The following is a 26163-nucleotide window of genomic DNA, read 5'->3' on the forward strand; positions in this document are numbered from 1 at the left end:
TCCCACGTTGGCTCGCAAGATCCCTCGTTGGCTCGCAAGATCTCTTGTTGGCTCGCATGATCTCTCGTTGGCTCGCAAGATCTCTCGTTGGCTCGCTACATCTATCGTTGGCTCGCTACATCTATCGTCGTGCCTCATCGCTTCATGGTTACTTGCTTCACTAGGCCAGCGAGGGATGGCTCGCTAGATCCCTTGCTGCCTCGTTGCTCGTCGCCTTGGCCTGCTATGCATCTCACTAGGCCAGCGAGGGATGGCTCGCTAGCTCTCTCGCTGCCTCGTTGCTCGTCGCCTTGGCTTGCTGCACTTCACTCGGCCAGCAAGGGATGGCTCGCTAGCTCCCTCGCTGCCTTGCCTCGCCCCTTGCTCTACATTGCTACATTACATTGAGCCAGCGAGGGATGGTGCGCGAGATCCCTCGCTGCCCATGCCTCGCCATCTCTCTTGCTGTAGACGCGGCTCGTGCTCGGGTTTGGCTGCCACGTCATCGCTCCATCGACCAATCATCGACGACTTTTATTTTTATTTTCATATTTATTTATTTATTTATTTTATTTTAGAAAACAGGAGCATATAAATACTCAAGGGAACTAATTTATTTCCCTCATGTTATTTTTTCCTTAGATTTCTTTTGAACGCTTAGTTTTATTTCTCTCTCTTCACATTATTGAGCCCTAGTTCATTGCATTCAATTAATCAATATAGAGGTATTTTCATAATTCTTCTTGCTTTTCTTGCTTTGAATTATCGTTTCCTATTATTATTCATTATGAAATTCATTGTTAATTCATATTTCATGCTTGTTAATTCAATTATGAGCGAGTAGTTTTATTCTAGGGCTAAGTAAGGGAAGCCAGGTTTATACCATGATTGATATGCATTAAAGTTTGTTAATTTATAGATTATTGCTTGAGTGATTCCAATTGATTTGGTTTAATTGTTGATTCATGTAATTGGCCAATATCGTGGATTGATTATCTAGCAAATAGGAATTAGAATTGAAAAATCATATTCTTAGAGGCTTTGTGCAATTGGCAATTCTGATTATGTTAGCGACCGTACTGCATATGTTAGATTGAAAGTAATAAGACCCGACCGTAGGATTAACATATACTTAAATTACTTGGCTTAGCCTATTCATTGTCGAATTGATTTGTGTTCTTGGATTGGTATAAGCATGGTGAACCGAACAGACACCCTAGACCTTTAATTCTTTGATAAATTACACATTTTTATTATTGCTTTAGTTTTGCTAGTTAATACTCAAAATCAACTTTCGTTATTGAAATAGTTCGTATAATTGGGCAAAAACTAATAGAACTTGTCTCCCTGTGGGATCGACCCGTATTTGCTAAGTATCTGCTAACAACAGACACCGTGCACTTGCGGTATCACTTTTTAATTCATCAAGTTTTTGGCGCCGTTGCCGGGGAGACGGCTAGATTCTATTAGTTTTAGTTTGATTATTTGAACTGTTTCCATTGTCTCATTGGAACTCTCAGTTCCAATTGAGGCAAATCTCACTGCGTTTTCTTTCGTTGTTGTTTATGCCCAGGTCTGCCAGAACGGGTACCTTGGTTCATCCCGATCCCGATCTCGGAAAGACCCTTCGTCAACTAAAAAAGCAACAGAAAAAGAAGAAGCAGTCAGGGTCCCAAGACTCACAGACTCCACCGAGTCACACGATGTCTAAATCCCTGAAATCATATGGGGTTCCTTCCTCGAATAGTGTTCCGACTGGGCTCACAATGCCAACTATTGATGCAGTCAACTTTGAGATCAAGCCCGCTCTAATCTCCATGGTCTCACAAAGTCAATATGGTGGCCATCCATCTGAGGAACCCACCAACCATTTGCAGAGGTTCAACCAACTGTGTGGTACTATCAAGCATCAAGGGGTCACTCAAGACCAATTGAAAGTCATGTTGTTTGGTTTTAGCCTTCGTGACAAGGCTCAGACATGGTTGAATGATGTCAAGGAGACATAGTGGAGTGCTATTTCATAGGCCTTTCTAGAAGAATTCTTTCCACCCACCAAGACTACTGAAATAAGGCATAAGCTGACTACATTCACTCAAGAACCTGGTGAATCACTTCGAGAAGCCTGGGATAGATTCAAGGCTTTGCAGCGGTCGTGTCCGCATCACAACATTGAAAAATGGTTCTTGGTTCAGATTTTCTACCATGGTTTGCAAGATGAAACAAAGAACACGGTTGATTATGCTGCTGGGGGTGTTTTTCTTGACAAAGAAGTGGATGCAGGTTATGATTTTCTTGCCAATTTAGCTGCCAACCATTACAGCACCACCAGAACCACATCTAAGAAGGGAAAATTGGATGTCGATGCTTATGCTCTATTGTCCTCACAAGTGGTAGCCTTGAACCTGAAGATCGATTCTTTGAAGGCTCCTCAGTCTAGTACTCCCCCAATGAGTATCAATGCTATGTCTAGTGTAGCTCCAGTGACAACTTCTTACTGCGAAGTATGTGGCATCCAAGGTCACTTTGGTCATGAGTGCTCTTATAGTTTATAGGATACTACGCAATTGGAGCAAGTGAATGCTTTTCAACAGAGACAACCCAATGACCCATATTCCAATTCATTTAATCCGGGTTGGAGGAATCATCCAAATTTCTCATACCGGGGCAACAATGTTCAGAATCCTCAACCCCATCAACAATGGTCGCAACCACAGTTCCATCCACCTCAACCACATGTTGTCATGCCTCCTTTTCAACAAGGAGCCTCACATAATGCTCCCCCGGGGTTTAATAGGCCCCCGCATCAAGGATATCAACAACCCCCTCAGAGCAGTGCTACTCCAGAGCCTAACATGGGTGATCTGTAAAAGCTCATTGCAAATATGCAGAAGACCGCAGAGATAGCTCAAAAGAACCATGATGAGAGCATCAAAGAGTTGAAGAATCAGAATAGAATGTTGGAGAATCAAGTTGCTCAACTTGCTGACACTCTATCTCAAAGGCAGCCGGGTACACTACCAGGGCAACCCACTCCGCCCCAGAATAGAGAAAGTGCCAATGCTATCACTCTTAGAAGTGACACTAAATATGATGGACCCCCGATGCCCATTGATGATGCAATTCTTGCTGAGGAGAACACAGATGGACCAGAGAAAGCAATTGATGCAGAGCCTCAAGTCCTGGAAGTTGATAATGCTGATGATGTTGGTGCAAATAAGGGGAAAGAGAAGATTTCTGATTCTCTCCCTATTGTGCCTAAGTTACCTTTCCCTCACCGAATGCAGAAAACCAAGGTCGATCAATAACTTGGTAAGTTCTTGGCAATGGTCAAGAATCTTGAGGTAACGGTCCCTTTTACTGATTTAATATCTCAAGTTCCTGTTTATGCAAAATTTTTTAAAGAGATGATCACTAAGAAAAGGGACTATGGTGGTGTGGAGAGAGTCGCCCTAACTGAAGAATGTAGTGCCATATTGCAAAATAAGTCTCCACCCAAACTTAAGGATCCTGGTAGTTTTTCCATCCCCTGTCATGTAGGTGCATTATTCATTGATAAAGCATTGTGTGATTTAGGTGCAAGTGTGTCTGTCATGCCCCTTTCTGTCTGTAATAGGTTGAATATGGGAAAACTAAAATGCACACAAATCACTTTGCAAATGGCAGATCGTTCTATAAAATATCCATTAGGTATTTTGGAGGACGTTCCTGTCCGGGTGGGGAAATTCTACATTCATGTTGATTTTGTGGTGCTAGATATGGAGGAGGATAGTCAAATCCCCATAATTTTGGGTAGGCCATTTTTATGTACTGCAGGTGCTGTTATTGATGTCAAGTCTGGGTCTCTTACTTTGAGTGTTGGTGATGATACTGTTACTTTTAATCTAACCAATGATGTGAAGTCTCCTATGCTTGAGAATACTTGTTGCAGGATTGATATTGCAGAAGAGATTTCTCTAGACAACATTCCTAGAATGTTGTATGATGATCTATTGCTGGCGACTCTCACCTCAGAAGCCCAGAAAGGAGAAGGAGATTGTGAGATTGATTCCTTGATCTCGGATTTAGATGGAATTGAAGCTGAGAAGGTCGATGGTTTTGAGGTATTGGAAACTGTTTGCTCTATTTCCGAGCCACAGGTAACGAAGGTAGAACTAAAACCATTACCATCTCACCTTAAATATGCATTTCTTGATGATAATGAGGATTTTCCTGTGATCGTTAATGCTGCACTCGACGATAGCCAGCTTTCTAAGTTTCTGACCGTGCTACGTATGCACAAAAAGGCAATCGGGTATAGCATTGACGATCTCAAGGGCATTAGTCCTGACTTTTGTATGCATAGAATTAACTTGGAAGCAGATCACCGCCCTCGCATACAGCCACAACGTCGTTTGAATCTTAATATGCAAGATGTGGTGAGAAAAGAGGTAGTGAAACTACTTGATGCGGGCATCATCTATCCCATTTCAGATTCTAAATGGGTGAGCCCGGTGCAAGTCGTTCCTAAGAAGGGGTGGACAACGGTCGTTAAGAATGTTAAGGATGAGCTTATCCCCACTCGTGTTGTCACAGGTTGGCGTATGTGTATAGATTATAGAATGTTGAATACGGCCACCTTGAAGGATCACTTTCCCCTCCCCTTTATTGACTAGATGCTAGAAAGATTAGCAAAACACAACTTTTCTGTTATTTGGATGGATATTCAGGTTTCTTTCAGATTCCCATTCATCCAGACGACCAGGAGAAGACGACGTTCACTTGTCCATATGGAACTTTTACATACCGCAGAATGCCGTTTGGTTTGTGCAACGCCCCTGCTACATTTCAAAGGTGTATGATGGCCATTTTTTCTGACTTCATCGAGGATATCATGGAGGTATTTATGGATGATTTTAGTGTTTATGGTTCTGACTTTGATGTATGTTTGCATAATCTTTCTAAAGTTCTTAAACGTTGTTCTGAAGTGAATTTGGTATTGAACTGGGAAAAGTGCCACTTTATGGTCAATGAAGGAGTGGTACTTGGCCATCTTATTTCTGAGCGTGGCATCCAAGTTGACCGAGCAAAGATTGAGGTGATTGAGAAACTTCCCCCTCCCGTGAATGTCAAGGGAATGAGGAGTTTTCTCGGTCTTGCGGGTTTCTATCGCCGTTTCATAAAAGATTTTTCTAAAATTGCGAAACCCCTTACTCAATTATTGCTCAAGGATGCCACATTTGAGTTCACTGATTCTTGTTTGGAGTCTTTCGACAGGATTAAGAAAGCATTGATAACTGCTCCAATCATTCAGCCTCCGGATTGGGATTTGCCGTTCGAAATTATGTGTGATGCGAGTGATTATGCTGTTGGAGCAGTGCTTGGACAAAGAAAGAACAAGGTGTTGCATGCTATCTATTATGCAAGCAAAACCTTGGATGGAGCTCAGATGAATTATGCTACTACTGAGAAAGAGCTCCTTACGGTTGTTTATGCTCTTCACAAATTTCGGACGTACCTTGTTGGTTCGAAAGTCATTATACACACTGATCATGCCGCTTTGAAGTATTTGTTGGCCAAGAAAGAGGCCAAACCGAGACTTATTCGATGGATTCTTCTTCTCCAGGAGTTTGATTTGGAGATTCGGGATAAGAAGGGTGCTGAGAATGTTGTTGCAGATCATCTCTCTCGGTTGAAATTTCAATCTAGCACAGACGGGCCTATCAATGATCCGTTTCCTGACGATCATCTATTCTCTGTGTCTACTCAATCCCCATGGTATGCGGACTTTGCAAACTATTGTGTTGGTGGCTCCCATCCTCCAGAATCGACATATCAACAACGTAAGAGATTCTACCATGATGTTAAGCGGTATTTTTGGGATGATCCACATTTGTACCGGAAGTGTGCCGATGGTATGTTTCGTAGGTGTGTAGCGGATTGGGATACCCACGGGGTTCTTAAGCATTGCCACAGTTTACCTTCTAGTGGTCATCTTGGTGCTATTCCGACCGCCCATCGAACTCTTCAAAGTGGTTTCTATTGGCCTTCTATATTCAAGGATGCTCGCTTCTTTTGCAATGCATGTGATGAATGTCAACGAACGGGCAACGTTTCGAAAAGGCAAGAGCTACCACAGACCGGAATTCTTGAGGTTGAGCCATTTGATGTATGGGGCATTGATTTTATGGGACCGCTCCCTTCTTCATGTGGGAATCGGTACATCTTGGTTGCCGTTGATTATGTTACAAAGTGGGTGGAGGCTATTGCATCGCCAACCAACGACTCTAACGTCGTAAAGAAGCTCTTCAAGAAAATCATCTTTCCGCGCTTTGGTGTCCCAAGGGTCGTGATTAGTGATGGGGGTTCCCATTTTCATCAAAGGACTTTTAAGGCTCTTCTGAAGAAGCACGGAGTTACTCAAAAGGTTGGCATGGCTTATCATCCTCAAACGAGTGGCCAAGTTGAAGTTTCTGATCGACAGATCAAGAGAATTCTCGAAAAAGTGGTCAACAAGTCTCGAAAAGATTGGTCGTTGAAGTTGGATGACACATTGTGGGCGTTACGCACGGCCTACAAGACTCCATTGGGGACAACTCCGTATAGGTTGGTGTATGGCAAAGCTTGTCATTTACCAGTTGAAATGGAATATCTCTCTAATTGGGCCGTCAAGGAGATCAATATGGATTTAGAAGCGGCCGGTGAAGCGAGACTTCTTCAATTGAATGAGCTAGATGAACTACGGTTTGAAGCTTACGAGAATCATAGGCTCTATAAGGAGCAAACGAAGAAGTTTCATGATAAGATGATTCAAAAAAGGGAGTTCAACATCGGTGATAAGGTCTTGCTTTATAATTCACGACTACGGCTTTTTCCAGGAAAGCTTAAGTCTAGATGGTCCGGACCTTTTACTATCACCGAAGTCAAGGAACATGGAGCTATTGAGGTTGCTAGGGAAAATGGCACCAAGTTTAAAGTGAACGGTCAACGTTTGAAGCTATACACTGAAGGAGCGTTTATTGGAAAATTGGAGACGATCTATCTCTACGATCCACCCACCGACGCTTGACTATTGAGGTTTGGAGTCAAGCTAATGACTTAAAACGAGCGCTTATCGGGAGGCAACCCGATTTCTAACTCCTTTTCTTTTTAATTTTTTCATTTAATTCTATTTTTAATCTAATTTATTTTATTTATTTGGTTATTTTATTGAAAAATAAAAAAAAGTATATAAACAACAAAAGAACAAAAATATTTTATTTTTGAGTTCACTTGAATTCATTTATTTATTTATTTATTTTCGTATTTTTTTTTAGATTAGTTTTTCATTCATCGTAATTTTTAATTTATTTTTGCGTGTTTTAATTTTTACTAACGATTCTAATTTTTTATTTTAGTGGTGCTTGTTTCCTTTTAAAAGATGTGTAGGTGCAAGATCGAGTTAATTTCGGAAATTTTGATGGATCGACAAGCCGCAAGCTCGCGAAACCCAACGCCTACCCAGCGTGCGCGCTAGCCTATAACCACTCCGATTGAGAGCCACTGCCTTGCCCGCTGGCAATCCAGCGTGAGCGCTGAACTTGTCCCATTGCGCGCATCTCTCGCCAGCGAGCGAGCACTCGTCACCAGCGAGCGATGTCTCGCGTCCTGCCAGCCCGCTCGCCTGCCAGCCTTCACTGCCCCTTGCCAATGCCCGCGCTGCTCTTCGTCGTGCACCAGCCATCCCACCTATGCTCGCGCCCAGCGAGCACTGGCTCGATGCAGCGAGAGAGCTCGCGCAACAAGTCTCGCAGCGCCCAGCGAGGGATCCTTCGTCACCAGCGATCGATCTCGCGCAGCTCCAGCGAGCGATGCTCGACCACCAGAGAGAGGTCTCGCGCGCGCATGCCTCGCCATTCCACAACCCGCGCCACTCCTCTTTGCTCGTAGCTCCCAGCGAGCGCTGGCTCGACGCCAGCGAGAGAGCTCGCGCAGCCCACCCCGTATGCCTCACCTTTTTCCTTCAGCCCACAAACAGCCCACCCACACCTCCTTTCACTCACGCTCGCCTCTCTCTCACCCTCACTGTCCAACACTCTCCATCTCCATCACCCACCATCACCCACCATCACCCCGCCTACCAACTGCCACCACCGCAGTTAACCGCCGGCGACCACCTCCGTTGCCGGCGCCGCCCCTCGCCCAGCCAGTAACCCTAATTTCTCCATCTTTTCCATACTTTAAAATCATAAACCCTAGACTTAATCAATTTGGGGGTTTTTGTTTCTCATGGTTGGAGTTCAAATTGGCTGAATTGTGAACTTCATAAGGGTCAAAGGAGGAGATTTACATCAATTTCATGCTCTATTCATCACCAAATTGGTAGTAAGATTCGAATTACTCCCTCTATTTTACTCTTTGACATTATTCAAGAATTTCTATGCTTATGGTTAAATTGAATTACATGAATTACTTGATTGTCAATTGAAATTGATTGAGGGACAAATTGCTTCATTGTGGATTCTGGATTTCATTGATTTTATTATTGCTTGGAGTACCGGAGTTTTGATTTACTTGGATTATTGTCATTGTTGATTGCGGTGACACTTATCACAGATTTCATACACCATGACACCACCAAGACGCTCAAATCCTAAGCGTAATGCCACTAAACCAGCTGTACCCAAACCCGCCACATTCAAAAAACCACCCACCCCAAAACCCCCACCACCAAAAGTCACCCCACCCATATTACCACCACCCTTACAAGCCCCCACACCTATTATACCACCACCACCATCACATCTAAATCCCGAGCTTCGCCTACAAACTTTGCTAGCTGCCTTGCACAAAAGACCGGTTCGTTCTACACTTTTCTACTCCATAGATGCGGCTACCAAATTGGGACTTCATTCTAGTATTGACGAACTTCTTTCTGGTTCGTCTTGGGAGAAATTTCTTGGTATTACTGAGCTTACTTTTGCAGATTGGACTTATGAATTCCTAGCTTCCTTTGAGTTTAAAGGAGAGCCCTCAAAGATGTATTTTAAACTTGGTGGTGTAGATCGTGAATTGATTGTCGATGAGGTAAATGATATTTTTGGATGGGAGAAAGGATGCATAATTGATTCATACGGGTTCACCACCTTCTTGGATGACAAGATAGGTGAGGATGGTACGCCTTGTGATCTCTCGCACTTTTGGTTTCGAATAACTGGAAAAAAGGATTGGAATCCCGGCCATAGCAAGTGTGGCTCGATCATCAATCCTTCCCTCAGATTACTCCATCGGGTGATTAAGAGTGTCTTCTACCCTAAAAAGGAGATGAATCAAGTCACCACATCTGACCTCAGACACTTATTGGCTTTCACTATTGAAAGGACCCCGGACCTTCCTACGATTTATTATGGTTCTTTCTTGGTCTCAACTTTTCATACTGCCCGTAATAGAGATGTTGGAGATATCCATTGTGGCGGTTTTATCACTTGTATTGCCAAGCATTTTGGGTTGTCAACTGAGGGCAAGAAGCCGGTTTCATCGAAAAACTATTTGCTTGACATTAAGGCATTGGGTCATTTTGGTTGGCTCAAAGAGACAGGAGATCGTTATATTTGGAACGTGAAACGAGGGGGACACCGCCTGGCCGACTCCCGTTATGCCTATCTCCCGTGTTCTCGAGCGGATCTCACTACCTCGGGATGTTTGACATTCTCACCTGACTTTCGACGATCGGGGAGCCGGAAGGCAGATTCCGCGCGTCCACCCCCCGGACCCTCAGTGAGTACTCCTGCGTCTCCCATTGCTGCTACCCCCGAGGGTCCGGCATCACCTACTCCTGTTACTGGCTCTGTACCACTTGAGCACCAGCTGGGAGCCTTTGTTTCGCTTTGCGAAACTTTTCATACTGCTGTCTTTGAGCGTCTCTCTGCTCTTGACGACCAGGTTGCCTCTTTGCGACATGATGTTTCCACCATTCTTGCACGGCTTCCAGCTCCTGCCCCGACTCTTGCTGAGTGAGTCGTTCCTTTTCTCTTTCCCTTGCATTACTATGTATTGTCGCAGTGGAGTCACTGAATCATTCTAGCTTGGGGGAGGGATATCCTATCCTTTATTGCTTTCTTAGTGTATTTTTTTATCGCTTTCATAGGTGTTGTATGCTTTGTACCCATCCATAAGGGGTGGGAGTTTACGTGCAACGAAAAAAAATATACTGCTTTCCTAGTATTATTGATTAGTTTAGTTGTTTTTCTTTACTTGCATTCATACTTCTTTATACCCTGCATAGTGTATTTGACTTTCAAACCATGTTCAGACTTTATTTGACTCTCTGGAGCTTCTCTTGAACTTAGCTATGATTCTGAAATTCAATCGGTTGTGCTATACATTGATAACTGCTTGGCATTGTGTGAACCAATTGAATGGTATGCGGTAAGATGTTGGTCTCGTGTCAAGAATAGCTAGCCAATTATCTTGTAGGTCACCTTACTATGTGTTTGCGTGATTGATGTGACTTGTTATCGTATGATTTTTGCTTGAGATTCATTAGTAGTTTAGTTGCAACTCACGCATGCCGCGTATGACAGAGGCCATTCGCTTAGGAAGCCTTCAGACGAATTTAGAAACATCAGTTCCTGCCTTTCATACCCATGTTGTAGCCTGGTCCGTTTATTCTTTTAACTCCACAAAATTGAGCCCTATTAGCCCCGTTGGTTACTTGTCCCGAGTCTAGCTTGGGGGAGCTTCGGTGTTCGTAATGGTTTCATTGATGTTGATTGATTGGCATACTAAGCCAATAGTTCATGGTTCGAGGCTATGGTTGGATATGTGGTTTGGAGATGGTGCATATTATTGTTGGCACCCAAGCTTGTAATAGTTAGCATTAGATTTATTTATTTCATTTCGTTTTCATTATTTTATTTCAATTTCATAAACAAAAAAGAATAAAAAAAATAAAAAAAAAGAAGGAAAAAAAAAGAAGAGAAAATCAAAGAAAAATAAAAAAAATGTATGTTTTTCGTTTTTGTATATAGTTTGAAGGCAAGGAAAGGGGATTGAAGAAAGATCATTTGACATTATATTATGCTCTTCCCCTTGGTTATAATTTAGTTGATTGTTCGTAGTTCATGGTTCGATGGAGTTGGATTTTCGGCATTATCGCCGACGCATAAAGATCACCTTTGCTCCCCAAGTTGGACCTTACTCTCACTTTTTCCCAAATTATATCCTACCCTTCCTTTTCACCTAGCCCCATTACAAGCTTATTATAAAGACTTCTTGATCGGCATTTTTGTTTTGTGATTGAGCGAAAATTGTTTCTTGCTATTGTCATCTTACCCCGCGTTGCATCATATATTCATATTCTACAAGGTATGCGGCGATGACTAGCTTGATTGAGAACGGTTTGTGGCTAAGCTTGGTTGTTTCAATTGTGGATCATGATTCTTTGTGGTTCTATTTGTATCCGAGCTAAATTTCTGTCTTAATAACTTTGTTTGATTGTTTGCCCGAGAGTTGAGTAGGTTTGTTCAGGTTCAATGAAAGTCATGTGCGTCTCATTTCTCTGTTTTCGGTCTAGTGTTTCTTGGGGACAAGCAACAGTTTAGCTTGGGGGAATTTGATGAATCATATTTATATAGGGTATTCTAGGCTCATTTAGGTTGCATTTCTAGGCATTTGTCTCATTTTAGTTGCATTTAGAGTCATAATTGCATAAGTCGTCGTTATTGTACTCTATTACGCTCCGTTTGTGTTTTCTTTGATATTTCAGGTGATTTTACAATCATTTGGGTGCTTTCGGAGTGTTTGGAGGTGGATCGAATGATCACCTGATGGTTTGAGTCGGAGACGAAGTGTTTGATCGGAGAATTGAGCTTTTCGGGGATGATTAGCTCGATGTATCGCTTGTGCATAGCCTCGCAAGATCCCACGTTGGCTCGCAAGATCCCTCGTTGGCTCGCAAGATCTCTTGTTGGCTCGCATGATCTCTCGTTGGCTCGCAAGATCTCTCGTTGGCTCGCTACATCTATCGTTGGCTCGCTACATCTATCGTCGTGCCTCATCGCTTCATGGTTACTTGCTTCACTAGGCCAGCGAGGGATAGCTCGCTAGATCCCTTGCTGCCTCGTTGCTCGTCGCCTTGGCCTGCTATGCATCTCACTAGGCCAGCGAGGGATGGCTCGCTAGCTCTCTCGCTGCCTCGTTGCTCGTCGCCTTGGCTTGCTGCACTTCACTCGGCCAGCAAGGGATGGCTCGCTAGCTCCCTCGCTGCCTTGCCTCGCCCCTTGCTCTACATTGCTACATTACATTGAGCCAGCGAGGGATGGTGCGCGAGATCCCTCGCTGCCCATGCCTCGCCATCTCTCTTGCTGTAGACGCGGCTCGTGCTCGGGTTTGGCTGCCACGTCATCGCTCCATCGACCAATCATCGACGACTTTTATTTTTATTTTCATATTTATTTATTTATTTTATTTTAGAAAATAGGAGCATATAAATACTCAAGGGAACTAATTTATTTCCCTCATGTTATTTTTTCCTTAGATTTCTGTTGAACGCTTAGTTTTATTTCTCTCTCTTCACATTATTGAGCCCTAGTTCATTGCATTCAATTAATCAATATAGAGGTATTTTCATAATTCTTGTTGCTTTTCTTGCTTTGAATTATCGTTTCCTATTATTATTCATTATGAAATTCATTGTTAATTCATATTTTATGCTTGTTAATTCAATTATGAGCGAGTAGTTTTATTCTAGGGCTAAGTAAGGGAAGCCATGTTTATTCCATGATTGATATGCATTAAAGTTTGTTAATTTATAGATTATTGCTTGAGTGATTCCAATTGATTTGTTTTAATTGTTGATTCATGTAATTGGCCAATATCGCGGATTGATTATCTAGAAAATAGGAATGAGAATTGAAAAATCATATTCTTAGAGGCTTTGTGCAATTAGCAATTCTGATTATATATGTTAGCGACCGTACTGCATATGTTGAATTGAAAGTGTTAAGACCCGACCGTAGGATTAACATATACTTTAATTACTCGGCATAGCCTATTCATTGTCGAATTGATTTGTGTTCTTGGATTGGTATAAGCATGGTGAACCGAACAGACGCCCTAGACCTTTAATTCTTTGATAAATTACACATTTTTATTATTGCTTTAGTTTTGCTAGTTAATACTCAAAATCAACTTTCGTTATTGAATTAGTTCGTATAATTGGGCAAAAACTAATAGAACTTGTCTCCCTGTGGGATCGACCCGTATTTGCTAAGTATCTGCTAACAACAGACACCGTGCACTTGCGGTATCACTTTTTAATTCATCAATGGCCTTCGCCTTAATGACCCTATGATGATCCATTATTGCATTTGCGTTGTTGGGGAATAGATTTTAATAAAACAGGTTTGTAGAGATAACTTGCGGGAGAAGTTATCATAGGAATCGTGTTTGAGAGTTTATTCTCTTCCATATTTTATACACTCTACTTTTATTTTCTAGTCATGACTACTTAATTTATTTAGACTATAGTTAATGGATTTTAAACACTATTTAATACTTTGGTTTTGGGCCTTAGTGGTTCTAAGTTGTTAATTGACCATTAACTATTTAATACGTTTTGAAAGGTAGTTAAATTCCGCTGCGTAATTCTGGAAAATAGCCTTAGCCGTTATCACGGTGGCGGTAATATCTTGGTAATTCCTTTATTTTAAGTTGGAAAATGTTTTATAAAACGCAAGGAATTATTAGGGTGTGATAGTGTCGCCTATTGAAGACGTGTGCAAGTCCAAGCGACCGACAACAAAGACTAAGCGACCAAGAATTAGGTTAAGATCAGAGCTCGAAGCCCAAGGTCCAACACCGTCAAGAAGGTTGAACAAGTCAAGGAAGCAACCGAAGATTGAGTAGGCTGTTGAGGATAGGCGAGAGACGTGGAGATACTAGTGTCTAAAGATTCCCTACTTCTTAGGGATTCTATCAACTAACCTATTCGTTGGGCTCGAGCTATATAAGGATGAAGTCACAGCAAGAAAAAGACAGGTTCACTCAAGCATTCAAGCCATAAAGCAATACAACATTACTATTCAGTTTTAGCCATTTTTAAGCACTTATTTTACCTTTGTTATTAGCACAGAATACATTATTTTACATAGATTCTACGGATATTAGTGGATTGGTAGCCTCATAGCTACCCGCGGGTTTTCTCCTTATTCTTGGGTTTTCCGCGTCAACATCTCCTTGTGTCGCCTCTCTTTTATCGCTTTCCGTATTTATTTACTTAGTTAGTGTCCACCCAAGCCACGTGTCGCCCCCTTAGAGGCAATTTGGCATAAACAGTTTGGCGCCGTCTGTGGGGACATTAACTAGGCTTTCCGTAGAAAAATTCCTTCAAAAAATACCCCTCTAAAAATGTCTACCGGAGATATGACACTCGAAGAATTCGACAATAATCACAGACATAATAACATGCCAATGAGTACTTTAAATACATGTTGCTACTGATACCACTGTAGGGGTTTACAGTTAAATACATAATAACATAGCGGAACAACCCCAAAGCCAGGAATCATGTACAAAGTACAGATCGAGCAGACTTACGTTTGTAGCATGTTTTCCCTAGATTCAAAGTATCACGAACACGAACAAGAACTCCAGATGTCATTCTTCTACTTGCACTACAGGAAAATGATACATATGTAGACGGAATAATTGTGACGGTGTAACAAAGGGTCGCAAGGATTTTGGGGGCGCGAATACTACTTTGCAAATTGCGGCGGTTTAGAGGGTCGCAATATATTACGACACACTAAAGCGTCGCTATTTACCATAAAAAACACGTGAAACCCACGTGTTAATATTTCGCCAAATATTTTCGCCAAATATTTTCGCCAAAAAGATATCCCGCCTAACTCTGTTCCCACGCCCTGCTCCCACGCCCTGCTCCACGATTTTCTCCCTCAAACAACCGACTAAACCCTCACTCTCAACAATCAACTGCTCTCTACTCTCAACAATCAACTGCTCTCTGAAACATTCCTAGAGAATCGCTCAAGCTTTCGGAATCCCCTCAATTTCGTCGGTAAATCCTCAAATTCGTCCACAGTTTGTAGCAATAATCTCATTCCTCTCAATATTTAAGGATTGAAATCCCAGCTGGTTAATTCGTCTTCATAATTGCCCAAACAAAACCATCTCAAGCATCTATAAATTAGTGTTTTTTTCTGGAGAAATTCGTTCGTGGGTTGTAGAATTACAGCTAGTTTGTTTTTTCAGATAGATTCGCCCAATTCAATCAAGAAATTCTTGAAGGTTTGTTTATTTTTTTTACTTTTATCTGCGGAATTTGTGTGTTTGATTTTTTTTAATTCATACTGATAGTAATTTTCTTGCAATTTAACAGATTTATGCAAGAATTCAACATATTGTTTTTATGTTTTAATTTAGGGTTAATATGTAGTTAGTTTCGATCAAGGCTGTATTTTAATTACTTTTTAATTTCTATTGGTTTTCTTAGTCATTTATATTGCATATAGATTCTAGTTGTTTTATATTTCTGCTTATTACAACAGAGATGCTGATGTTGTTGTTTAATTGCTGTTTAAATTTCAATGCTTTTACAAAATCATCAATAATAATTCACTTGCACAGTTGTGATTTGCGTTGGCCGAGTTTTTCATAGAACCGTAGCTTAAATTTCCACCCCTTTAATTTTTATTCTCTGTTTTGGGTGGGATTTTTGTTGATGAGCTTCTGCGATTGCGGTGGTGTTGGTAACTGCAGACTGTTGTGCGGTATGTTGTGTTGTTATCCGGGTTGCCTCTACATTTATGTTCTTATTGCCAATTGTGCTTTTGCAAATGCATCCTGTGAAGGTTTAGGCTTTACTATCTTTCTCAATTTCAACGTTGCTAGCTACTAAAGCCAATACTATGGCCCGTGAATTTGTTTTGGGTATTCCCCCTCCGACCTCTTATTAATCAAACCGATTAGTTTGTGGGTGGTTTCATTGGATGTGATTTTTTTATATTTTACTCCTGTTTATAACATCTTATATGGTTGAATTTCCCAAGATTTTTCTTGCATTTGGTGATTTCTGACTGAATATAAATGCATATTGTTGTTTTGATAGGTTATCCTAACCCACAATAGGTAAGCTGTATATAACTAGACTCTGCAATATTTGTGAATACTGGGAAAATAAATTTACCTTAACTAGTAATACAAAAGCAAAGTAATCAGTTAACAAGAGATTAGACTCTAGATATTAGGTAATTTCATTAGACTTAGATGCTACTGCTAGTTAAGGTACATTTATTTTCCCAGTATGACGTTCTGCAATGAGATGTAATTACCTCAGTATGACGTTATGCAATGAGTTGTAATTACCTCAAGAAAAGCCCAAATTTCCTCGAAAAGTTCCTTTAAAATCACAAAAATAATTAGAAAACATCCCAAAACTAGTTGTATTCTGCTTTCTGTGTGGGAGGATGGTTTTCCATATATTTTTCCAAGGTTCAGCTTCAAATATTATTAACCTCTTTAATCCGTACTGAATTTCTGTTTCAGAGAAATAAATTATCTATAAATTTCTCGTAAATTAACCAGGGTTCTTTAGCATTGGATATAGGAAGACTAGCAGGAGGATATGGAATGGGTGCCTTCTCCTATGTGGTATGTATGCTTTGGAGTTATATGCCATCTTTCTAGACAAAAAAACTCTGTTCAATGGCCACATTTTTGCAGCTTTACATTGAAGTGCTAGCCAACATGATATGGTAAAATCAACAGGTACCTGTTTACATTGCGGAAATATCACCTGTAAATCTCCGAGGAGCACTTACAACATTAAACCAGGTATTTTTGTAACTGTTGTACTTCATGTTTTACTAAAAATTCTTGCAGTTACCATATCAAATTTTAATAATGATATTATTACGGTTTTTGCATAGACTTACACTATTTTCTCCTATTGTAGGTCATGATCTGTACTGGCGTCTCAGTGGCGTTTATAATAGGGATAGTTTTATCATGGAGGACTTTAGCATTAACTGGTAAAGAATTAGGGAAAAGGAGTTCATTGCTGAGTTTGATTACTTAAAACAAAAATCTTAGACTTTGTAGCAAGAGACTTACTAGCCATATAATGCAGGACTTGTTCCATGTGCTGTTCTGCTTTTGGGTTTATGCTTCATTCCAGAATCTCCAAGATGGATGGTAAGCATACAGAATCATTTCAAAATTAGGTATAAAATTCAATTGGAACAATCATATCAAATCGAAGTAAATACAGGCGAAAATAGGATCTCAAAAGGAGTTTGAAGCTGCATTTCAGAAACTTCGTGGCAAGGATGCAGATATAACCCATGAGGCTGCTGAGATTCAAGTACTAGTTGTTCTAAGCTGGTTCTTTCAATTTGACTATTATTATACTCAAGCACTGAAGTGGCCTACTCATATTTGCACATTACGACTTTCAATTGACAGGATTACATAGAAGAACTCGAAAAGATGCCCAAAGCTAATATGTTTGACTTGTTTCAAAAGAGGTATCTACGTTCTGTAACGGTAAGACTTCTACCCTTGTTATATGTTATCAGCTGATTGTGTCAAATTTGTGAATCCATAAGTCTTAACACAACTCCCTAATCTTATAGGGTTTTCTCAACTCATTTTGTTAAATACTTCGTATATGACAACTCACACACATTAACAAATCACATCATATACGGGCCAACAAAATACTATATATAATGTTCTTTAGATTTCATAATTTAACAGTACTTTGTCTTACTGATCACTAAACCAATGAGCCAAATCTGACTCAATTTGTTTATCTGATTAAATAAGCAAGGGCAGAGGCGAGTTGCGCTACTTAAAGAGAATTGATTAATTCACTTGACCAACAACACAAAAAAAAATGTTCATCAGATCAGAAATTTGAGTTCTTGAGCTTTCATTAGCTTTAGCCAAAAGTGATAAACACTTTTCCAAAAGTTATCCCTGTTCCAAACCACAACCTATGTCACTCGAAATTTGGACCGGGACACACGGACACACAGACCGCCACAATGCAGATCAGCTAGTGGTTTCTTCACTCTATGTCCAGCCTAATTTGAAGCACTAAATTCTCATATCCTACACAAAAGATAAAATAACAACTAACAATGCCTACCATCACCAAATGTATTTCTACTACCTATATAAGGAAAATATCATGGTCAAAATCCACAATGGTTTCCCATCAAAACCCACCTCCCAGCCAAATACCATTTTGACAATAAAGATCAACCACATACTCCACTCCAACCTCCATCCAATTGTGTTTGTTCTGATAGACGTTTCACAACCTCCGACAAATAAATTTGATAAGTCAAGTTATCTTTCCTCTGTACTCTTCTTGAATTACTAGAACTTCTACTTCACTAAGTTTTATCAGAATATTTCAAGCATGTTCACTTTATACTACTCCCATCTGGATTCTAAGGTCATGGAAAAATACATCAACCATGAGAAAGCATTGTAGTTGATCCACTAACAAAGCCTTTTTGTTTCACAAGAAACATCTCAATCCTTTCTTACAGAGTTACAGATCGATCAGCAAAATAAATGAATTGCAATACTGACGACTCACAAAACAGAATTGCAAGAAGAAACATACAGATCGATCAGAAAAATAAATGAATTGCAAAGTAAAACTCTATACCTAAACAAGGTTGGTAGGAGCCAGAAAATAGCAGATCAATATGGTATTGTGGCCAACAAAAATTTGAGAAAATAGCAGATCAATATGCATAGCACCTGACCAATTCACAGGAAAGTCCGACCCCCCCCAGGTGATGTAGCTTAACAACTAGCAGAAACCTACAACCTGAAGTTCCATGTAAATCAAAAGTTTTAGCAGCCATGTTGACAGCTGACCTGAACATTGCAGAATCTGAGAAGGCTGTTAGATCTATAACAATCTTTACTCAACTGCCAAAACCCTAGGAATTCAAAGGCTTTACTCCCCTAAGGTACAAATTAGAAAGGGTTTAGATTGATTATATGAGCTTCACTCACTAAATGCAATTAATCTACCTGATCTAATTTTCAGTGTTTTCACTGGCCCACAAGTGTATTTAATCTTGTTTTACTCACCGATTTACAACAGACTCTTTAGTTAAAAGTCTCTCCTTCCACAAAAGAATTTTTGAAAAATTTCCTGAATATTTATCTCAAAATCTGAAAATTACAAGCAAAGAGCTGAAATAATCTTAATAAACTGTCCTAGTACCTCACTACCTCCTTAACAAATTACATATCTAATACCTAGTCCCTAAAAAGATTCTGAAATAAGAAGACTAAACCTAATCTAATTAGGAAACCAACTCCTGGTACACAAGTACACGTTTTCAGCTCTTCTTACTTTCTTAGCACCTCTAAGTTTTTAAACAAACCAATCCTGATACACATGGGACTTGAACAAAACAACAATTACTGAAATCCCAAACAAATTTTAATTTGAATTCAACAGATTCAGGAATCCTTGATAGTGCAACTAGCAAACAGAAAAACGAGTTGAATTCACCAAATTGACACACCATTGCATAGCCTTGGCTAATAATGATATAGAGAAGATAACATGATTTTTAGAAGAGTCAACGACCTACTAGAAAGAATAAAATTCAAATAGCTCATCTGCAATCAACGACTCCTATAAACATAACATTAGAATGTATGAAGAAGATTTTCACCATATCAAAATGTAATTCACACGTAAGGAAACCAGTTTAGAATGCAAGGCGTACAAGGAAAAAGGCAACTTGTCTGTGATTCTTTTCAGCAGTCAATTGCGCTGGAGTGAGGCCAGTGTTATCTACCACAATCAGGTCGTCTTTCTTTCCAGTCTGTACCAATACCGTGCAGGCCTCCAAGTTCCCTCGAATGGAAAACCAATGGAGAGGGGTACATAGCTCGAGAGAAAGCATTTATGTATTTGTGCTTGTTTATTAACGTAAACCAAAAAGTGTGGATGGTTTATGCGATGGTAAAATTATATAATATGATTTATGCGCCGGTAAAATTCTATAGTACCATGGGGTTGTTATGAGAGAGAAAGTTGAGTAATGGTCGAGGGAGCTGCCTGCTGCTTTTAGCAGAAAGAAGGTCATGTGAGTCTAAATCATATACATTTTTACAATCAATCTCTTTTGGTCTTTATAATTCAACCCCCAAAGTATTGTATGAAGTATGGTTTAATCTCTTTCCTTTTTTACATTCTTCTTCTGCAGGTAACTCTTGAGATCCCTTGGGTCAAGTGGGAAGATGGGTGGACATGGGAAGTGAAGGCACAATTGATGGAAGCTGTTGAGTGGCCTCAAAAGCACCAGGATGCATTCGAGCGAATTGGAACCTGCCCACCAACAGGAGTGTTGTTGTTTGGTCCCCCCTGGATGCAGCAAAACGCTCATGGCCCGTCCTGTAGCTTCTGAGGCAGGACTGAATTTTCTGGCTGTCAAGTGTCCAGAGTTATTCAGCAAGTGGGTTGATGAATCTGAGAAGGCTGTTAGATCTCTTTTTGCCAAAGCAAGAGCTAACGCGCCATCAGTTATATTTTTTGATGAAATAGACAATCTTGTTGTCATCCGTGGAAAGGAAAGTGATGGTGTTTCAGTTGCAGATAGGGTCATGAGTCAACTTTTGGTTGAATTGGATGGTAAGCTATTTGTGGGTCTAGTAGCAGTATCATTATTTAATAGATTGGAAGTGTTACTTTGTCGTAAAGCTGTTTTAGCTATTTACCCTCTGTTGTCTTCTTGCTGTTTTGTTGCTTTCTTTAATCTGTACCCTTACGTCTTTCTTCAGTTTTCCTTTGGGTTTGCATTCTTATTGGAACTGGATTGTTTCCTTATTTTACACTCAATATCTATTAGTGAACTTGAAAGAACCATGTGAAGATATCTACAATCTTGGAGTATATTTAAGGCCCCCTCATGTTAAGTGGTGGCATGGTGCAATGATGGAAATTGTGTCAATTAAAAGTGAAGCAAACTAGACTTATGTATGGTCCGAAAATGTTTTTTCTTATTCATGTCATATGATGTCTGGAACCCTAAGAAGACCTGCTTTCTTCTAGGTCTACATGGAAGAGTTAATGTTACTGTTATTGCTGCTACAAATCGTCCTGACAAGATTGATCCTGCCCTTCTTAGACCAGGTGATCTTCTGCGGCTCTCTCTGATACACAAATATGAGTAATTTTTTTGGTTAAATTTACTTTTTTTTTTCTTTATCCTGCATGTTACCAACTTCTTAAATATTTTCCTGATTTTGGACCCGGTTATTGAACAGGGTGGTTTGATCGACTCCTATATGTTGGACCCCCTAGTGAAACAGATCGTGTTGACGTATTTCATGTTCATTTGCGTAAAATGCCTTGCGGTTTTGATGTTGATGTAAGCGAGCTGGCTCATCTCACTGAAGGTTGTACTGGTGCTGACATATCTTCGATCTGCAGGGAAGCAGCAATTTCAGCAATTGAAGTATGTTGTATAAGTTCTTGGGTTGCAGAAACGTTTGTTATATTTTCAGCTGTAATTTTTATTTGCATATTTCAATGAAATCAGGAGAACCTAAATTGTTCAGAAGTAAAGATGGAGCACTAAAAGACTGCAATTCTTCGTGTACACCCATCAGAGATTCAACCTTATCAAGAATTGTCGGACAAGTTTCAGCGGCTTGTACATTCCAAGTCTCCATCAGAGGCATGTGTACATCAACTTAATAGACCAAAGGAGTTATCATCCTGGTAACAGTCCTTTTCTACATTGTCTATTTGGTTTAAATTGTCAGCCTACCAACCTGCTTAAAATCCTTTTGATTGCTTGTAGTGCTCCCTTGTACTGTTATTAGCTTATAAAATGTAAAATTTCTCTAAGATATCGTTTTTCTATCTGACCAAACCTATTTGGTTTTCTAGACTATCTGCTGAAATATTCTGAGACTTGTGTTGCTGCCTAGAGATTAATAGCTGAACCACCAAAGCCACATGCTACAAGCTTAGAACTATTTGGGAAGGGGCGATTAATAGTTAGTATTATTTTGAGAAGTCCTCTAGTAGTTAGGATCAAGCCTGGTTAGGATTACTGTTAATTTTCCCTTGATTTTAAAATATGTTCATCATGCTTTGTATATATATTTGACATATTAAATTTTCTTTGCAGATTATTGATGATTCAAGTGGTAATAGTAAAATGTAGATCAAGAGATGAACACGTTATCTTGAAGCTACGCTAGCATAAAGATAGGTTTACTTGGTAATTAGTTTGTTCGTAGCCAGGAAGTTGTTTTTATTTAGTTTTGGACTATCTTGTAGAAAAAATGATAATGCCAGTTAGAAAGTTATTTTTGTTTTAAAATATCGCTTTTATTCCAGTTTGACTAGACTCTGCTAATTAATTTAATGTATATCATAGCATGACGTTATATATATATATATATATATATATATATATATATATATATATATATATATATATATATATATATATATATATATATATATATATATATATATATATATATATATATATATATTGCTTTAAGATAATGTACGTAGTAAGTTAATACTTGTATTTGATTATGATTATCTATGGTCGATATATATTTTTATAGATAATTCATGATTTTAGATTAATTTATGTATATATATATATATATATGAAAAAAAATATGATGCAAATTGTGACGCTCCAAAGTGTCTAAATTATTATGTATATATGAAAAATAATATGATGCAAATTGTGACGCTCCAAAGGGTCTAAATTATTTTGGAGGGAATGAGGAGAACTTGAACGAAAGTAAACATATAGGGACTCTAATGAGAGTCTATATATTTCGGGTGTCTAAAGCGTCTCTATATGGTTTATAGTGGCTGAGAAATGTGTCTATAAGCGTGCAAATAGTGACGCTTTTTGCAGTCTAAATATTGCGACTATCTATAGAGTCCCTATATCCCAAATAGTGGCGGCGAAATACATAGATATTTTGCAAATTGTGACGCTCTAAAGCGTCGGTAAATAGCGGCAATGAAAATAGCGACCCTCTCTCAAAGCGTCGCTATGTGAAATTGCGACACAATTTTCCGTCGCAATTTGACCCAGAAAGCGTCACAATGTGCCGCGTTTTTTTGTAGTGTTGGTTCACCGACACGTTCAGATCCGTCTTGAGATCGATGGCTTAGAAGTCACTCAAGATATTTTCTTTTAGGAAGAACAATCTAATGGGGGCACATAGAGAATTAGGGTTCTCTCTTGCCTTAAGTTAGAATCTGGTTAGGTTAGATGGAAAACAACTAGTGTGTTAGAATTTATAATAACCTATTACGTAAGTGTGCCAACCGACCAAGCCAAATTCCTAGCCGGCCAGCCACACTTACACACACACACGGCCATGGGCCTGCACGACAGTGGGCCTTGGGCTGCGCCCTTGCCTTGCTGCGTGCAGTGCCTGTGCTCCTGTGCTTGTGCAAGCGCGCACATAAGCAGTCGTGTGGCCATGGTCCAGAGCTGCTGTGTTGCTGCCACGCACTTGCGCACATGGGCCTCGAGTGCTTCGCGCATTTGGCTCGTGGGCTGCACTCTGTCTTGCATTTAAATTATCGTCCGACAATTTATTTATCGGTGTCGTACGATACAATCCAACGTCGTACGATACGATTATTCGTTTCGCCTAGCTTACTGTGAGGGGGTCGAAAAAGCACGAGGCTAATGCGTGACCTCGTCCCTCGTGGGTGTGACGCTTCTTTTTGTCAAATCAAGTGTAATTGGATTTCCTGTGAGTTTACACCCAATTGACTAGTAATATAGGAGTCGCCATTCAGTTTTTAACGACAATGAGAAAAACTGACAAAACCCGGTTATCGTGACATAAAGGGAGTGCAATTATGTTTGACCACGACGGCCGTAGGTTCCCTTGTGATCCCTGGTGGTGGGGATCGCTCAACGTACACCCGCAGGGTAGAGATTGAGGGTTCGGGGGACTGTAACTACCGAGAGGAGTACTCGCTCTTTGATAACTCCAGAGGCAGGATATCCTTACTAGCTCAGCATAAATAATTGAAGGGACATGCGTTAACTATTAAACTAATCTGAGTTGATTTTAATAATATGCAACATATAGTACTAGATCGAGCGCGATTATCTGATTTAGATTGTTTTAAGGGACCTAGCATGATAATCCAATTTCCCAAAAATATCATATTTATTAAGCGTGGTCGAACAATCAGATTTTAGTTAGTTTAACAGTTCATAAAAGGGCGAAGAAAGCAATTAAACCATGGAAAAGGGACACATTACGACGCACCCTTGAGAAGTGCGTCACGGTTCTCAGAAAACTAACCACTTTGACTTTGCTATTTCTCCTTTTATTTAACGAATCTCAAATTATGGGACGGGATACGTTCTATTCGATTTATGGATCGATTACGACAGAACGCGTGATCGGTTTTGCAGCGTGAGGCTTAGGCTTAGGGGTTCAGAGTCAATACTCAGAAATATAATTGTGTGTTATTGTGTGTCCCTTTCACGTCGAACTTAAGGCCCTATTTATAGAAAAGAGTTCGTGGAAAGATAGAATTGCAGAACTCTAATCCACGAGGAATTAGGAAAAAACACGTACCAGGTATTTTCAGCGCCCAGAGCCAGGCGTTGAAAATTGGATCTGGGCTGTTTTTCTTAGTCAGATTCGGATTCCTAGAATCCGGAGTATTTGAGATTTAATTGAGTCTTTTAGTGCGTATTAACCTTGCGACGGGATGCGTCTGGGCCCGTTACGAACTCTAGGATCGTTAGGATTTTAATTAATACGTAACTCTTATTTTTGAATCGTATTAGGAATAGGATTCTCTCGCAATTTCTATCTCATTTAGGATTTATGTTGGAGTGAAACACCTAATTCTGACAGGTTTCTATCTTTTATGACTTGCCACTTTTAACAACTACCCATTACGGCAGTTACTATTTTTGGCAGGTTTCCATAAATAGCAGGTTTCTATAAATAGCAGGTTTCGGGTGAAATGAAAAGGGGAATTGAGATTCGTTATTTTATAGGAGATGCGTTGTCAAGTGGAGATTTACGCTTTCATCATCGAACCTTCCCTTTCGGGAATGGGGACAAAAGTAGGTGTCTACAGTTAGCCCCCACTTTGACTGAGTCTTGGAGTAAGACGATGGTCAAAGTATTAGACGGAGTGCGTCGCACAAGCCGTGGTGACTTGTTTTGGCGAGGGTCTCACGAGCCCTCGAGTGATAACATTTGACTAAAGGGTCATCACTTGAAGTGTCGATATATCCCTCACGTGTCATTGGGATTTGTCAACGGATAGTATAGAAACTTCCTCACTTTGTCATTGGAAGGATCTAAAGAAGCGTAGAAACTCCCTCACTTTGTCATTGGGAGTAGCTACAGATGTTTTCGAAATCAAAGCTATAAGGTGTAATTGGGCCTGGCCAAGCCCAATCACGAGGTAAAAAATATTTTTAAAGATTCTCATTTTCAGGGCTAGCCAAACGAGAAACCCCCTTGTTTTTACAGGATATAAAACGAAGGAAAATCCAACACATCGCTCTTTTTTGGAGAAAACGGAAAACCAATCCTTTTAATTTTTGGAAAAGGGAAGACCAGAAAAAGTTATCGCTGCAGCGACTAAGGACCTGCGCGGCTTGTGACGTAGACCCCGCCGGCTAAAGATGGCGAGCCTGTCCGCTAAGGGTAGACGCCCCGTCCGAAAAAGTGGACGAATCTTGTTTTTGAAATTTGAAAATAAGGACCTACTTGGCTTGTGACGTAGACCCCGCAGGCTAAAGATGGCGAGCCGTCCGCTAAGGGTGGAAGCCCCGTCCGAAAAAGTGGACGAATCTTGTTTTTGAAATTTGAAAATAAGGACCTACGCGGCTTGTGACGTAGACCCCGCCGGCTAAAGATGGAGAGCCTGTCCGCTAAGGGTGGACGCCCCGTCCGAAAAGGTGGACGAATCTTGTTTTTGAAATTTGAAAATAAGGACCTACGCGGCTTGTGACGTAGACCCCGCCGGCTAAAGATGGCGAGCCTGTTTCATTGTGCTTTTTGAAGATTCTATTTTTCGAAAACTGAGGATCTGCGCGGCTAGTGACGCAGACCCCGCCCGCTGAAGGTGGGCGAGCCCTGTTCGCTAAGGGTGGACATCCCTGAATTCGTTTTCCTATTTGGAAC

At 40.3% G+C, this 26163-nt stretch overlaps 1 protein-coding gene and 1 non-coding gene across 2 annotated transcripts; one reads left to right on the forward strand and one right to left on the reverse strand.

Annotated features, from left to right (window-relative positions):
* Positions 1–2043: 2043 nt before the first annotated feature.
* On the reverse strand, positions 2044–2149 carry LOC130471133 (small nucleolar RNA R71). Its single transcript, XR_008931799.1, has one exon. It is a non-coding gene; the product is annotated as a small nucleolar RNA R71 (small nucleolar RNA).
* An 18854-nt stretch (positions 2150–21003) lies between these two features.
* LOC130469622 (uncharacterized) lies at positions 21004–22172 on the forward strand. Its single transcript, XM_056839013.1, has 3 exons — positions 21004–21130; positions 21265–21455; positions 22137–22172. Exons 1-3 carry the CDS (start codon positions 21004–21006, stop codon positions 22170–22172), a joined length of 354 nt encoding a protein of 117 aa, XP_056694991.1.
* The last annotated feature ends 3991 nt before the right edge of the window (positions 22173–26163 follow it).

Source organism: Spinacia oleracea, chromosome 3 (assembly GCF_020520425.1).
Source record: "Spinacia oleracea cultivar Varoflay chromosome 3, BTI_SOV_V1, whole genome shotgun sequence".
Lineage (NCBI taxonomy): Eukaryota > Viridiplantae > Streptophyta > Magnoliopsida > Caryophyllales > Amaranthaceae > Spinacia > Spinacia oleracea.